The sequence below is a fragment of the Oncorhynchus clarkii genome, chromosome 1 (genome assembly GCF_045791955.1).
Source record: "Oncorhynchus clarkii lewisi isolate Uvic-CL-2024 chromosome 1, UVic_Ocla_1.0, whole genome shotgun sequence".
NCBI lineage: Eukaryota > Metazoa > Chordata > Actinopteri > Salmoniformes > Salmonidae > Oncorhynchus > Oncorhynchus clarkii.
Genome location: NC_092147.1, coordinates 81,239,913 through 81,256,733, shown reverse-complemented (window position 1 = coordinate 81,256,733; position 16,821 = coordinate 81,239,913). Strand labels below are relative to the sequence as shown.

At 38.2% G+C, this 16,821-nt stretch overlaps 1 protein-coding gene across 3 annotated transcripts in view; it reads left to right on the top strand.

Annotated features, from left to right (window-relative positions):
* Positions 1–16,821, top strand: part of LOC139413123 (calcium-activated potassium channel subunit alpha-1a-like) — a 309,221-nt gene that overhangs the window by 237,905 nt on the left and 54,495 nt on the right. For all 3 annotated transcript variants that reach the window (XM_071160220.1, XM_071160212.1, XM_071160204.1), the window contains exons 17-18: positions 7,335–7,421; positions 7,691–7,767. In XM_071160220.1, the coding sequence (XP_071016321.1) occupies positions 7,335–7,421; positions 7,691–7,767 (164 nt within the window). The remainder of the gene's footprint in view (positions 1–7,334; positions 7,422–7,690; positions 7,768–16,821) is intronic.

Sequence of the window (16,821 nt, the reverse complement as noted above, 5' to 3'; positions counted from 1 at the left end):
ATATCATTTTTCATCTCTCCTTTTATGTTAATAACAACTGTTTGATTTGGGGTTGTTTTCTTGTTGTTTGCAGAAGCAGAAAGCGGTATGCCCTCTTCCTTATCTTTCCCTCCAAACTTCCACCCCACTCCACCACTTTAGAGCTGCTGACTATGGGTTTAGGTTCCTAAGGATACTTTCCCAAACCCTATCTGAAAATGGGCCAATTTCTCACTCTATTTTTGATTGTCTTCCTTGTGCCTAATGCACTAACTTCTTTGCAGGCAGAAAGAGGATAGTTGAATTTGACTCGTTTGTTTACTTGTTGATTTGTCTGTGATGTTGTCGATGTGCCCAGGCTAACACCCTTTCCTCCATTTCTACCTCCTGTTTTCAGTTTCTTTCCGTCTCTCCCGTTGTCAGTCGTTCTGCTTAATTTCTCGCTCACTTCAGTTCTTTTTCAGTGTTTTCAGTTAGTCGTAATTGTGTGAACGTGACTGATTTATTATTTTTTCACAGTGTTTCTTTGTTTTAGTGTTATGTTCATCATCAAAACACTACTTCACATTTGTATAGTTTTTCCTTTCCTCTCACATATCAGTCAAGAGACACATTGCTGATATCTGAACCCCAGAAGGGTTTATTGATGGATAAGATTATTTTTGATTTGTTGCACATTTTGGTAATATTATGGAATCGATGGATCGATTATATGTCATTGCAGCAAGCAGAGTTTGACACAAACTCATGTTTTATTGATGATACCAACAGCATTTTGTTATGTCATGTCATATCTTAGTCAAGGCATGGGTCCGGTAACTTTGGATAACTTAACATTTATCCAATGGAATTGCTCAATTTTAGTCCACGTTTTCCATGGGTGCTGCTTCATACTTGTATTTCATCCCTTTCTTACTGTTGTGTGTGTGTCCGTGTGTGAATAATCTGTCCTGTGTGTGTGAGAGTATATGTGTGTATGTATACGTTGGTGTGTGTGTGTGTGTGTGTGAATAATCTGTCCTGTGTGTGTGAGAGTATGTGTGTATGTATACGTTGGTGTGTGTGTGTGTGTGCGTGTGCGTACGCTTGTGTAGTGTGTGTCTCATTCACCTTGTTCCCCCATACCTGTGCGTCTCCAAGTAGATGTTATCAAGTGAGGTCACTTCCTGTCAGTTTGGTGTTTACGAAACAATCCAACTGCACAGAAGTTACTGCAACAGTCTGCATCTACGTACCTGTCTCTTTATCTGTACTGCGGTGCCTTGTGTGTTTTACAAGTGTCCTACTCACGCTGTTTGCTAACGGCATGCTATAACACTCCATCACATGGGATGTGTGATGCTTACCTTGTTGCTCACAATATGAGGTTTTCATACAATTTGGGCCTCTATGCATAATTGGGGGACAATTACATTTTGTTATGTTTCTTTGTTATTAGATCTGAAATTGGTAAATTATGTGAAATCTCAGATTTGGGCAGCAATGTGTTTTTTTGTAGTGGCTTAGTTTATTTTTTTATTTTCTCTAGCATGTGAAACGTGAAGCCTGTTTTCTACTCTGGGGGCCGTTCAATCTGATGTAAAGCTCAATAGTGCAACTCTAAACTTAAGTTTAGCAAAATATCATGTTGTTTTGCTGTCGCTATTGATTACAGCTTTATAATTGATCCAATCACCCCCTTATTGTTTAAATATGTTGTTCGTAGAGCCCAGAGGAAAGATTTGTATCATTTGCATATTAGTCTATAGTTTTCAGCTGCTCTCAGCTATTTTCTGAGCCTGCATGCACTTTTTACACATCTTGTTTGTGTAGACAAGTCTTTTCAAATGTGTCAGTTTAGTACAACAAACTAAAAACGTACATTTTATTTTTGTATTTAATTAGCCAAGTCAGTTAAGAACAAATTATTATTTACAATGACAGCCTAGGAACAGTGGGTTAACTGCCTTGTTCAGGGGCAGAATGACAGATTTTTAACTTGTCAGATTCGATCTAGCAACCTTTCGGTTACTGGCCCAACACTCTCATCACTAGGCTACCTGCCGTCCCAAATGCAGTAAATGATCAGTTAACTAAAGAGTGGGTCAGGTAAAATAAAGTAGTAGTATATTAAAGGGTAAATAAAGTACAACCAGGTATTAGTAAGTCATAGTTGAGCATAAACGTTCAGTAAAGTACAATAAAGTATTAGTAAACACAGGATTGGGAAATTAAATCCTTGGTAAATTATACTAATGCCTTAGGAAAGTATAATAAAGCCTTAGTACAGTAAAGGGATTGAAAGTAAAGCCAAAGTAAACAGAAAGTAAAGTATTGGTAAAGTAAAGTATTGGTAAAAGTAAACTATTTGTAAAGTAAACTATTGGTAAAGTAAACTATTGGTAAAGTAAACTATTGGTAAAGTAAACTATTGGTAAAGTAAACTATTGGTAAAGTAAACTATTGGTAAAGTAAAGTATTGGTAAAAGTAAACTATTGGTAAAGTAAACTATTGGTAAAGTAAACTATTGGTAAAGTAAACTATTGGTAAAGTAAACTATTGGTAAAGTAAACTATTGGTAAAGTAAAGTATTGGTAAAGTAAAGTATTGGTAAAAGTAAACTATTTGTAAAGTAAACTATTGGTAAAGTAAAGTATTGGTAAAGTAAACTATTTGTAAAGTATTAGTTAAGTTAGTAAAGTGTTAGTATTTTCCCCTTCGTCTGGGCTCGGAGACCAGGGGGGTTGTCCCCTGACTGTCGGTCTGTGTGTTCCGTTTGTCAGTCTCTCAGTCTGTACTCCCATCATTGATGATTCCTACCCACAGGCAACCATTAATGAGCTGGGCGTGTGTGTGTGTGTCGTCCACTCTCGCCTCAGTCTAATTCAGGGGGAATGATACAGCCAGTCCGTACAGGCACCCTACACACCTAAGCACCATTCAAATCTTCAATATTTCAATATTTACTGTAGACGTATGTTTGAGGATACAGTAAGGATCTATGGGGTTAGAGGGTTAGAGAGAATTTTGAATATGAATATCACTTATCCATTAGATAACATTAGATGGGAATTTTCCCTCAGCTACTTGGTTATTAAATACTTCTCCCTAATTAATCAAAATGGACATGGATAATGTTAAAATAAATTGATATCACATTTCTTAGTTGAAATACACTAAAGCAGCACTGTAGCAATATTATTTTACTATAACAATACTAGGTTACTATAGCAATACTAGGTTACTATAGTAGTACTATTTTACAATAGCAATACTAGGTTACTATATCTATACTAGTTTACTAAAGCAATACTAGGTTACTATAGCAATACTACGTCACAATAACAATGCTAGTTTACTATAGCAATACTAGGTTACTATAGTAATACTAGTTTACTATAGCAATACTTGGTTAATATAGCAGTACTAGGTTACTATAGCAATACTAGGTTACTATAGCGATTTCTAGGTTAATGTAACAGTACTCGTTTACTATAGCAGCACTAGTTTACTATAACACTACTAGTTTACTATAGCAATACTAGTTTACTATAGAAATACAAATGTAATATAGCAGTACTAGGTTAATATAGCAATACTATACTAGGTTACTATAGCAATACTAGTTTACTATAGCAGTACCCGTTTACTATGTATAACAAAACTAGTTTACTATAACTACTAGTTTACTATAGCAATACTAGTTTACTATAACACTACTAGTTTACTATAGCAGTACTAGGTTACTATAGCAATACTAGTTTACTATAACACTACTAGTTTACTATAGCAGTACTAGTTTACTATAACACTACTAGTTTACTATAGCAATACAAGTTTACTATAGCAATACTAGTTTACTATAGCAATACTAGTTTACTATAGCAATACTAGTTTACTATAGCAATACTAGTTTACTATAGCAATACTAGTTTACTATAGCAGTACTAGTTTACTATAGCAATACTAGTTTACTATAACACTACTAGTTTACTATAGCAATACTAGTTTACTATAACACTACTAGTTTACTATAGCAATACTAGTTTACTATATCAATACTAGTTTACTATAGCAATACTAGTTTACTATAGAAATACTAGGTTACTATAGCAATTCTAGTTTACTATAGCAATACTAGTTTACTATATCAATACTAGGTTACTATAGCAATACTAGTTTACTATAGCAGTACTAGTTTACTATAGCAATACTAGTTTACTATAGCAATACTAGTTTACTATAGCAATACTAGTTTACTATAACACTACTAGTTTACTATAGCAATACTAGTTTACTATAACACTACTAGTTTACTATAGCAATACTAGTTTACTATAACACTACTAGTTTACTATAGCAATACCAGTTTACTATAACACTACTAGTTTACTATTTCAATACAAGTTTACTATAGCAATACTAGTTTACTATAGCAATACTAGTTTACTATAACACTACTAGTTTACTATAGCAATACTAGTTTACTATATCAATACTAGGTTACTATAGCAATACTAGTTTACTATAGCAATACTAGTTTACTATATCAATACTAGGTTACTATAGCAATACTAGTTTACTATAGCAATACTAGTTTACTATAGCAATACTAGTTTACTATAGCAATACTAGTTTACTATAACACTACTAGTTTACTATAGCAATACTAGTTTACTATAACACTACTAGTTTACTATAGCAATACTAGTTTACTATAGCAATACTAGTTTACTATAGCAGTACTAGTTTACTATAGCAATACTAGTTTACTATAACACTACTAGTTTACTATATCAATACTAGTTTACTATAACACTACTAGTTTACTATATCAATACTAGTTTACTATAACACTACTAGTTTACTATATCAATACTAGTTTACTATAACACTACTAGTTTACTATATCAATACTAGTTTACTATAGCAGTACTAGTTTACTATAGCAGTACTAGTTTACTATAGCAGTACTAGGTTACTATAGCAATACAAGTTTACTATAACACTACTAGTTTACTATATCAATACTAGGTTACTATAGCAATACTAGTTTACTATAGCAATACTAGTTTACTATATCAATACTAGGTTACTATAGCAATACTAGTTTACTATAGCAATACTAGTTTACTATAGCAATACTAGTTTACTATAACACTACTAGTTTACTATAGCAATACAAGTTTACTATAACACTACTAGTTTACTATAACACTACTAGTTTACTATAGCAATACTAGTTTACTATAGCAATACTAGTTTACTATAGCAATACTAGTTTACTATATCAATACTAGGTTGCTATAGCAATACTAGTTTACTATAGCAATACTAGTTTACTATAGCAATACTAGTTTACTATAGCAATACTAGTTTACTATAACACTACTAGTTTACTATAGCAATACAAGTTTACTATATCAATACTAGGTTACTATAGCAATACTAGTTTACTATAGCAATACAAGTTTACTATAACACTACTAGTTTACTATAGCAATACTAGTTTACTATAGCAGTACTAGTTTACTATAGCAGTACTAGTTTACTATAGCAATACTAGTTTACTATAACACTACTAGTTTACTATAGCAATACTAGTTTACTATAGCAATACTAGTTTACTATATCAATACTAGGTTACTATAGCAATACTAGTTTACTATAACACTACTAGTTTACTATAGCAATACTAGTTTACTATAGCAATACTAGTTTACTATAGCAATACTAGTTTACTATAGCAATACTAATTTACTATATCAATACTAGGTTACTATAGCAATACTAGTTTACTATAGCAATACTAGTTTACTATAGCAATACTAGTTTACTATAGCAGTACTAGTTTACTATAGCAATACTAGTTTACTATAGCAATACTAGTTTACTATAGCAGTACTAGGTTACTATATCAATACTAGTTTACTATAACACTACTAGTTTACTATATCAATACTAGTTTACTATAACACTACTAGTTTACTATAGCAATACTAGTTCACTATAGCAATACTAGTTTACTATAACACTACTAGTTTACTATAGCAATACTAGTTTACTATAGCAGTACTAGTTTACTATAGCAGTACTAGTTTACTATAGCAGTACTAGGTTACTATATCAATACTAGGTTACTATAACACTACTAGTTTACTATAGCAATACTAGGTTACTATATCAATACTAGTTTACTATAGCAATACTAGGTTACTATATCAATACTAGTTTACTATAGCAGTACTAGGTTACTATATCAATACTAGGTTACTATAGCAAAATGATAATACGCTATATAACAACACTTAAGCCTTTAGCAGATATTTCCTATTCCTCTGTAGTGTTCGTCCGAGAGGCTGTTCATTCCCTAGCATTCCACTGTCCATTACTAACCCAGGTAACAGTATCTAACTGTAGTGTAACACTCCACTGTCCAGTAATATCCCAGGTAACAGTATCTAACTGCAGTGTAACACTCACTGTCCAGTAATAACCCAGGTAACACTATCTAACTATAGTGTAATACTCCACTGTCCAGTAATAACCCAGGTAACAGTATCTAACTGTAGTGTAACACTCACTGTCCAGTAATAACCCAGGTAACAGTATCTAACTGTAGTGTAACACTCACTGTCCAGTAATAACCCAGGCAACAGTATCTAACTGTAGTGTAACACTCACTGTCCAGTAATAACCCAGGTAACACTATCTAACTGTAGTGTAATACTCCACTGTCCAGTAATAACCAAGGTAACAGTATCTAACTGTAGTGTAACACTCACTGTCCAGTAATAACCCAGGCAACAGTATCTAACTGCAGTGTTACACTCCACTGTCCAGTAATAACCCAGGTAACAGTATCTAACTGACTGCTGAGGCTGAAACCACTCCATAACAATAACAATTTTAATTATTTCTGACCACCCCTTCACTACTCCTACCTCTGCCCATACATCCACTCCAGAACCATGGTGAAAAAGAAAAATAATTAAAATTGACCAACCAACTCATGCTGTTGTGCATTCTGTCGATCTGTGTGATTAACCTCAGAGAAGGTGGCAAAACATGGAAACAAGGTGTTTTTCCAGCACACTATACAGCCTCCATAGTCGCCTGCTAGCCTAGACTGTAGAGCATTTACAAAACTTCCATTATAACTACTCTCCAAACTAAACAACTGGAGACTGCAGAAGCTGTGATTTCATTGACCAATCCGATCAGGCTGCTCTAGCTCGCTGTTCATTGTACTGTAGCTCTAGCCAGACGGTTGATGATGTGTGTGTACCATTCCTCTTGATTAGCGCGTGAGTGTGACTCTAACGACCATAACAGCTTCTAAAGAGTGTGATGTCATCTATCTCCCATTACCCAGCATCCTCATCAACCCGGGGAACCACGTAAAGATGCAGGAAGGAACTCTGGGGTTCTTCATCGCCAGTGATGCCAAAGAAGTAAAGAGGTAATGGCTATCATCCCACCATCACGGAAAAATACAGAAAAACGCCACAGGAAAAGCCTTGCCTGGGTTTTCATTCTCTTGGTGGCTAAAAGGAGATTAGGCATTCAACTTCTCTAAATATCTTGTTAAAAATAAAGGTGTCATTGGTAAAAGTAAAAGCCAGCTGGTAAAAGCCAACTCACAGGTCAACCTGGTGAAATGGGTCAAACTCACAAGGTGAGTTGCAAACTGAGATGATAAATATCGATGCTGCCGTTTTCTCCCCTCAGAGCATTTTTCTACTGCAAAGCTTGTCACGATGACATCACAGACCCCAAACGGATCAAAAAGTGTGGCTGCAAACGACGTGAGTACACCCACGCCCTGCCCACAACACAATCACTCACCCCTCTTATGACCCTCCTCTCCTCCCAACCCCTCCCCCACCTCCCACTGTCGCTGAATTAGGATTAGGATGTGCTATATGAATGATGTCATATCCCTCACTGTTTCTCATAGGAATATCATTTTACAGCTATAACTATATTGTTTTGCTATTATACACTTTGAAATGGAAATTGTCCCAGTGATGACCTTGAGTCCCATTTGAAAGTGTAATAACTGTGATCACAATTCCTCAACCTTCATTGTGGTATAATCCAAAATCACTGCATGATAATATTATTTATTAAATCCAAAAGAAGTACAGGCAACATTCTACACATTTAGTTTGATTTATTAATTTCATGACTAAAATATGTAACCTGATCATGTTATGTATCATAATGACAAAACTAGTTAGAAGAGTGGACTGAAGTCTGGAGGCAGAAAGGGACCGAGAGAGAGAGAGTTGTCAGTGTGCTAATGATGGAGTGAGTTTGAGTGACAGAAGTAGCTGAGCAGACGAGGGAGGCTGTCAGGTCACCATAGCGACTCTGTAATATGGGCAGAGGTATTGACCTCAGTCAGGTGGAATAATAAATTAACCAATGGCGTTCCTCTGCTCAGGGTTCATGGGGTCAGACAACCACATACCCTATTGGTCAAACCATACAGAATCAGAACACCGTAATGGTCCAGGCATACTACCATAAACTTCTGCCAGCGGGGGATGACATGGAACATGACCCTTTTTCTCAACTTGTACTTTTGATCAGACTGGGAATTAGAGAATGTTTACCAGGGTTGGGCTCAATTTCTTTTCAATTCAGGAAGTAAACTCATTGAGGAAAATAATATACAGTAAGTCGTATTTTCAGTCTACTTCCTGAATAGGCTGAATGAAAAGCATTAAGGGCCTTATTACTACCTGACCTACATGGGCCCTTGTCCCAACATGTTAAATAGTTCCACCTCCTGCAGTCTCCATACATCTAGAAAGGTCAGCAACAATTACAGTAAACAGCCTACGCCCAAACAAACACTTTGTCTGTGTCATCTCACTTATTCAGACTAAAGGCCTGGTAGTTTGTCAGGTAGAGAGAACCAGAGACCTGTATTGTCTGATTATCACTATAAGGCCAAACGGAGGCAAGCTGAGCTGTACTGGGCTGGTCTGGTTACACATCCGCCACAGTTTCTGCCACCGTGCTGGAATGGACAATGTGAAAATATATATCTGAGCCAGCACTGTACGGCTTGGGTTGGCCCTATAGTGTGAATCAGGCATTGGTCCAATAGATTTACTGTACCTGAAACGAGACAGTTCTATTCTAGATTATTTTAGTTTCTGTGTCTCTGTTGTATTACCAACAGGAGGGCCACATTTAGAGAGATGACAGTTCCATTACTAGAATGAATGTTTGTCTTCTGTTAGTTCTGTTTTGTTTCTGTTGTTGTTTGTTTTGTCCAAGTTTTTATGACCATTGACATGTTGTTGATGTTATTTCCTTCCCCTGCTGCCGGTGGGAAACACCACTACTTTCTTTAACCACCCTCTGGTAGTGATTTACTGTGAGTAAAAAAACACGGGTTCCCTCCTACCCAGAGTGCAGTGCGAGTGTCTCTTCTCTTTCTCTGCCAGCAGTATTCTATGTTGCATGTTACCGGTGTAGCGTTTGCATCCTTCTCCCCGCCTCTCATCTTTACACTGTCCTGCCTCAGACCAGACCTGAATTCAGCAGAACCCAAACTCACACCTACATCTGATTATCTAGTCTGTCTCCTCATAGGCTCATAGTCTGCCGGGCTAGACTCTGACTCCCTTAGTATGACAGAGTGTGATTTTATTATAGGAGAAGTGCATGAACTCTCTTCGACATTTTTGCCTCAATATTTTTTTAGAAACCCAAGCCTTGTGTTTTCAGCTTTCCATGAGTCCTCCTTACCCTCTCTTTAATGACACGCATTGAGTAAGTTGAAAATGGAATGTGGTGACAATCTGAAATGTCAAACGCAGATTGAAATTGGTAATGCTAGTCATGGATTTAATGGATTTAAGAGAGACAACAGGAGGGGGGAGAGAAAAAAATAAAACCATTTAGATTCAAATTAATCTTCTCACTCTGAGGCTATTTTTTACACTGTTGTATTTTCAGAAAAGCGTAAAGTGTTCTTGTGGGAAGTTCTGGAAATGATTCAGCTCAGCAAGCAATGTCTCCAAAACTCAATCAAAACAATCTGGTTGTACCCCCTCACCCTCCACTCCCCTCACTGCTTTTAGTTCCCCTCCCCACCCCCAGTACTTCTAGCCCCCCTCGCTGCTCCCCAGTTCTCTGGTACTCTGCCCAGCTCCAATCGTACCACTACCCAGAGTTCACCAGAGCATTAAGAATTGAAATATTGTCGCCCACAGCCCCACTGTAATTCATTTCAATTCTAGATGGTCGCCAGGGCCTTTTTACTCGCTGTCATCAGTGCCCTGAGTGAAAGAAAACTGCTTTACGAGACAGTGCTTTAACTGTACTGCGCGCTTCATTGCTGTACTGCTAGTTGGCCACTAGGTGGCGATGTCTTGCCATAGTCCTGAATGTAGCCTTATCGAAGGAAACTGACACTGAGGTCCTCAGAAACCTATTCAGCAAGAATATTATGAGCAACAGGGTGTGTTTCAGTCATAGACACAGCATTACTAGAATGGTAAAAAAAAAGGCCCTTAGACCACTGTAATTGAACTGGAACACTCATCACAGACCCATTGATTTTAATGGAATGACTGTTCTGGTAATACCTTTTCTATGGTTACAGTAAACAGTGAAAGGGATCATTTCATTAACTCTTGGCTGTGTTTTATGGTGTTTGGTGTTTTGGTTTGGTTGAGATGTGTCTGAACACAAAGTGAGTCTTTCGAGGAAAAACGTTTCTTTGTGTTACACATTCCTCTATTTACATTTGTGCTTTGCAACATGATACAATAACTGGATACAAGTAATAAAAGTGGCTTTCGTTTATTTAAAAAAAAACATTTTATATAAGTATCCATATGTTATTAAGTTTGATTTACTATTCAAAGTCAACACGGCTCATCACGTTCTTGCTAAATAGGGTTGTCTTTCACTTTAGAGGACCAGTGACCATAAGTATGAGTTCCATTAGGACATCCTTCTCACTATTGATATTCAACTTGACTGTCTTTGTATGTTTTGTCTGGTGGAATGTAGAATGTGACATATGAAAACAAAAACGTTTATTTCCAGAACCACAAAAACAAACTGACAGCGTAGTGGTGTGTGTGTGTGTGTTAACAATCACCTTTCTTTGACAAAATGTACACAGACAGTCTTGTTCATGTTCACTCTTGTGGTGAAGAATGTCCTAAAAGGGACACCATAGTCCATACTGTAGTAGGCTAGATCAGGGTAAAGGGTATGTGTGAAGTCATTTGTTCAAAAACATTGTCATGTTGTGTTGTGTTCTCCATCTCCTCCTCCCATCTCTTGCTAGCCAAAATTACCACGACACGTACTGTGTTCAACTGAAAACCCACCCAGAAAAAACTAACAAATAATATAGTTCAGCATGAAATGACACTCACTGCTCGCATCTGGCACGCCTCCAAACTCTTTCTGCTCTGTAAACAAGTACCCCACTCCACACCCTTTAATCGCTATGATCTCTCTATGCATGCTTATGAATGTTTATAAAGCACTTGTGCATGCTGTTTGTAGGACACACAGACCCTGATGGGGCCAGGCCTCGCTCTCCATTCTCTCTCTGGCTACAAACCCTCCTAGCCACATATGGTTAAAACAGTAAAGGTAGACGTATAGTTCTCCCCAGAGAGAGGGAGAGAGTGCGTTTCTGTGATCGTGTTAGTGTGAGTTGGTGAGTTGGCATCCTGGCACAGAGATAATGGGACCCAGGGACTGTTGTCTGTCACTGAACTAGAGCCACAGCAATCTAGAACCGCTGCTCTGAGGGGTTTTCACTACCTACCGCTCCTCCTGGGGTTAAGATCTTGACACATATATACACACACACACGCTTCAAATGTGTGATATACATCATGTACATGCGCAGTAACTTGCAAATACAGTGCATTCGCAAAGTATTCAGACCCCTTGAGTTTTTCCACATTTTGTTACGTTACAGACGTATTGTAAATTATTATTATTTTTTTTTATCCTTGTCAATCTACACACAATATACCCTATAATGACAAAGCAAAAATAAATAAATAACATGCCTTATTTACTTAAGTATTCAGACCCTTTGCTATGAGACTCTAAATTGAGCTCAGGGGCATCCAGTTTCCATTGATCATCCTTGATGTTTCTATAACTCCATTGGAGTCCACCTGTGGTAAATTCAATTGATTGGACATGATTTGGAAAAGCACACACCTGTCAAAGCAAAAACCAAGCCATGAGGTAGAAGGAATAGTCTGTAGCGCTTCGAGACATAATTGTGTTAAAGAAACAGATTGGGGAAGGGTACCATTTTTTTTTTCAGCATTGAAGGTCTCCAAGAACACAGTGACATCAATCATTCTTAAATGAAGAAGTTTGGAACCACTAAGACTCTTCCTAGAGCTGGCCGCCCGGCCAAACTGCGCAATCGTGGGAGAAGGGCCTTGGTCAGGGAGGTGACCAAGAACCAAATAGTCACTCTGACAGAGCTCCAGAATTACTCTGTGGAGATGGGAGAACCTTCCAGAAGGACAACCATCTCTGCAGCACTCCACCAATCAGGCCTTAATGGTAGAGTGGCCAGACGGAAGCCACTCAGTAAAAGGCACATGACAGCCAACTTGGATTCTCTGGTCTGATGAAACCAAGATTGAACTGTTTGGCCTGAATACCAAGCGTCATGTCTGGAGGAAACCTTGCACCATCCCTACGGTGATGCATGGTGGTGGCAGCATCATGCTTTGGGGATGTTTTTCAGCGGCAGGGACTGGGAGACCAGTCAGGATCAAGGGAAAGATGAACAGAGCAAAGTACTGAGAGATAATTGATGAAAACCTGCTCAAGAGCGCTCAGACCTCAGACTGGGGCGAAGGTTCACCTTCCAACAGGACAACAACCCTAACCACACAGCAAAGTCAACACTGGAGTGGCTTCGGGACAAGTCTCTGAATGTCCCAGCCAGAGCCCAGACTTGAACCCGATCGAACATCTCTGAAGAGACCTGAAAATATCTGTGCAGCGACACTCCCCATCCAACCGGACAGAGCTTGAAATGAATAGGGGAAAATCCCCAAATACAAGTGTGCCAAGTTTGTAGCGTCATACCCAGGAAGACTCGAGGCTGTAATTGCTGCCAAAGGTACTTAAACAAAGTACTGAAGGTCCTGAATAGTTATGTAAATGTAATATTATTATTATAATTTTTTATAAATTAGCAAACATTCTTATTTTTTACTTTGTGTTTATTTAACCTTTATTTAACGAGGCAAGTCAGTTAGTTAGCAAGTCAGTTAAGAACAAATTCTTATTTACAATGACGGCCTAGTGGGTTGACTGCCTTGTTCAGGGGCAGATTTTTACCTCGGGGATTCGATCTAGCAACCTTTCAGTTACTAGCCCGACGCTCTAACCACTAGGGTACCTGCCGCCCCTCTACGGACCATTCCTTTGTTGCTTTGTCATTATGGGGTATTGTGTTTAGATTGATGAGGGAGTAAAACAATTTGAGACATTTTAGATTAAGGCTGTAAGGTAACAAAATGTGTAAAAAGTCAAGGCGTCTGAATACTTTCCCAATGCACTGTACACACACACCACTCTCAAGCCTTTCTGGAGGAGTGCTGCTGTAGTGAAACTCTTGTCCTGCTAGCATGGAATTGCCTGGCCAGTCTAGCCAGTAGATTAGTGTGATGGATCCTTGACCACGGCTGCCGCAGCTGCATGAGGGGATACAGGTACGTGATCCACACCTTTAGCCGGACGGATCGAGGATGTTATGATCTGTTATGTTTTGAATGAAACATTATATGTCTGTATGAGGTTTGCTGCTGAAGACATTGTCCATGCTACTCTCTGGCCCTGAATGACCTCCCCCCTCCCATTCCCCTCTATCCTCTCCCCCCTTTACCCCACTGTCATATTTGCCTTTATACCTGTTATGGCATTTTCAGCCTTAGGACGCAGCTTGACCCTTGACCCTGAGACCATTTTGACTAGCCAAATTGGACTACATCTTTCAAGTTGTTAAAAACTTTATTGATCAAAACAAGACTTTGGGATGAAATTGAAAGAGCTTAATTTGACCATGGCAATATATTGCACACAATTGTCACTGCAGTTTGGCACTCTTGCCGTATATGAAGCACCCTAATATTTTAGGCAGGGGTTGGATCCAAAATGATTTTCCAATCGTTTTGTTTGAAACAGAACCCTTTTTATACTTGTTTTTAACCTGTCAAATCAACATAGTTTTTACATTTATAGCTCATTAATTTACTCCACCAATTATCAAGGATAGAGAAGCTACAGAATGGGTAGATGTTTATATTGGTCGTATAAGTGCAGGCGCGAGATGCGACTGAAATTTCAATGGTGGGGAGAGAGCGAGAAAGATGGGTGGACATAAAGAGGGCTTGGCTTGAAGCGCTAAACATCATGACGTGAATTGGAATGTGTTTAGTTTATTACTAGCATCAGAACTTCACTTATAAAATAATTATATACTAAACATGAAAAAAAAATTCGGAACAAAAAAACTTTTCTCAAGATTTAAAAATAATGGTTCGGTACCGGAATACTAGAGATGACTTTTGGTTCTGTTTCTGTTCCTTGAAAATTGTTGTTCTTTTATGGTTTTCTTTTGTGTTTCCTGAACCGGTTCCAACCCCTGATTATAGGTGCCCTTTACTGGTCTTTTTTGGGGCTCAAGCCTGCGTGAGCTGGTATATAAAGGCTTTGCATTTATTATCTTTATGGAGTTACCTTCTGGCTTCCCTGGATGACTATTTCACCTTTTGCCATTAACCTGCTGCTTTTCCTCTTCCTCTCATCCCAAAACATGACTGTAGCCAAGATGTCCGCCTACAAACAAATGAAACTGGCATGTTGTTTTGATTGCGGCCGTTCAGAGCAAGACTGCTCTTGCATGTCAGGCAGTGTACATAGTAACATGGACACCCTACAGAGGGCCTACCCACTCTCCTCTGTCTCTGTTCATGATTGCGCAACCACTTTACGTGCCTGTAAGTTACACCGCCCAACACATGCTGTTACATGTCTGTTCTGTGTGTGAACCATGTACCTTTGTGCTTTATCCGTAACGTTGTCCATGTGGCGTGCTTCCATAGTTGCTGTTGTTGCTTATTTAAATGTATTTGTGATAATATTGTTTTTGAATTTGAGTAGTATTTATTATTATATTTTCTGTGGGTTGTATTGGGTGGCAGTGATGGTGTTGCTTTATGGTGCTGCTCCACTGTAGCTGTTAGCTCTGTGGCTAGCGCCTGCTACATTCGTCAGCCACTCGGATGGGGACTGCTATTAGACAGTTGGTGTTTTGTGTGTTATATTCTTTCAAATACTGTATATTATCTATAATTATGATGAAGAAAAACATTACTTTGTTGAAGGGATGATTTATTTCTGTTTATTTGTGTTGTTGTTTTGTCTTACTTTGTTTATGAAGGCATCGCAAGCCTATAGAGGAACCTCCTTGCTAATTGTGTTTCTGTGCTGTTCCTGATAATTTTATTTCACGCACACAGGACTTATGCAGGAACGAGAGCCATGTTCATCCACTGATATTCATATATAATGTAGATATGTAGCATGTCAAGTGGGCTTTATCTTACTACTAAACAAGATGACATCATCATACACAACGGGAAGCCAATGAGGGCAATGGCAAAAGCGGAGAGTTTTCAGAAAAATATAAAAACAGCACAGTCACTGTTGAATTTTTAAGAATCCAAAAGTATATTTTTATTCCATTGTTTGCTAGCAGGTTAGCTAGCGCACGCTCATTGACCACCATTGAAAGAAAACATTGCAATTAACTAGCTAGCCAGTTAACTAGCTAGCCAGTTAATATAACTTGTATTCTCCAAATGTACACTACCGGTAAAAAGTCTTAGAACACCTACTCATTCCAGGGTTTTTCTTTATTTTTTATTATTTTCCACATTGTAGAATAATAGTGAAGACATCAAAACTATGGAATAACACATGGAATCATGTAGTAACCAAAAAAGTGTTAAACAAATCAAAATATATTTATATTTGAGATATTTCAAAGTAGCCACCCTTTGCATTGACGACAGCTTTGCACACTCTTGGCATTCTCTCAACCAGCTTCACCTGGAATTATTTTCCAACAGTCTTGAAGGAGTTCCCACATATGCTGAGCACATCCCAAACCATCTCAATTTGGTTGAAGTTAGGGGATTGTGGAGGCCAGGTCATCTGATGCAGCACTCCATCACTCTCCTTCTTGGTAAAACAACCCTTACACAGCCTGGAGGTGTGTTGGGTCATTGTCCTGTTGAAAAACAAATTATAGTCCCACTAAGCCCAAACCAGATGAGATGGCGTATCGCTGCAGAATGCTGTGGTAGCCATTCTGGTTAAGTGTGCCTTGAATTCTAAATAAATCACAGACAGTGTCACCAGCAAAGCACTCCCATACCATCACATCTCCTCCTCCGTGCTTTACGGTGGGAAATACACATGTGGAGATCATCCGTTCATCCATACCGCATCTCACGAAGACACAGCGGTTGCAACCAAAAACCAACTTGTGCTCCAGATCAAAGGACAAATTTCCACCAGTGTAATGTTCATTGCTCGTGTTTCTTGGCCCAAGCACGTCTCTTCTTCTTATTGGTGTCCTTTAATAGTGGTTTCATGCAGCAATTCCACCATGAAGGTCTCCTCTGGACAGTTGATGTTGAGATGTGTCTGTTACTTGAACTCAGAGGATAAGTTCATTAGAGGCTGGTAACTGTAATGAACTTTTCCTCTGCATCAGAGGTAACTCTGGGTCTTACATTCCTGAGGTGGTCCTCATGAGAGCCAGT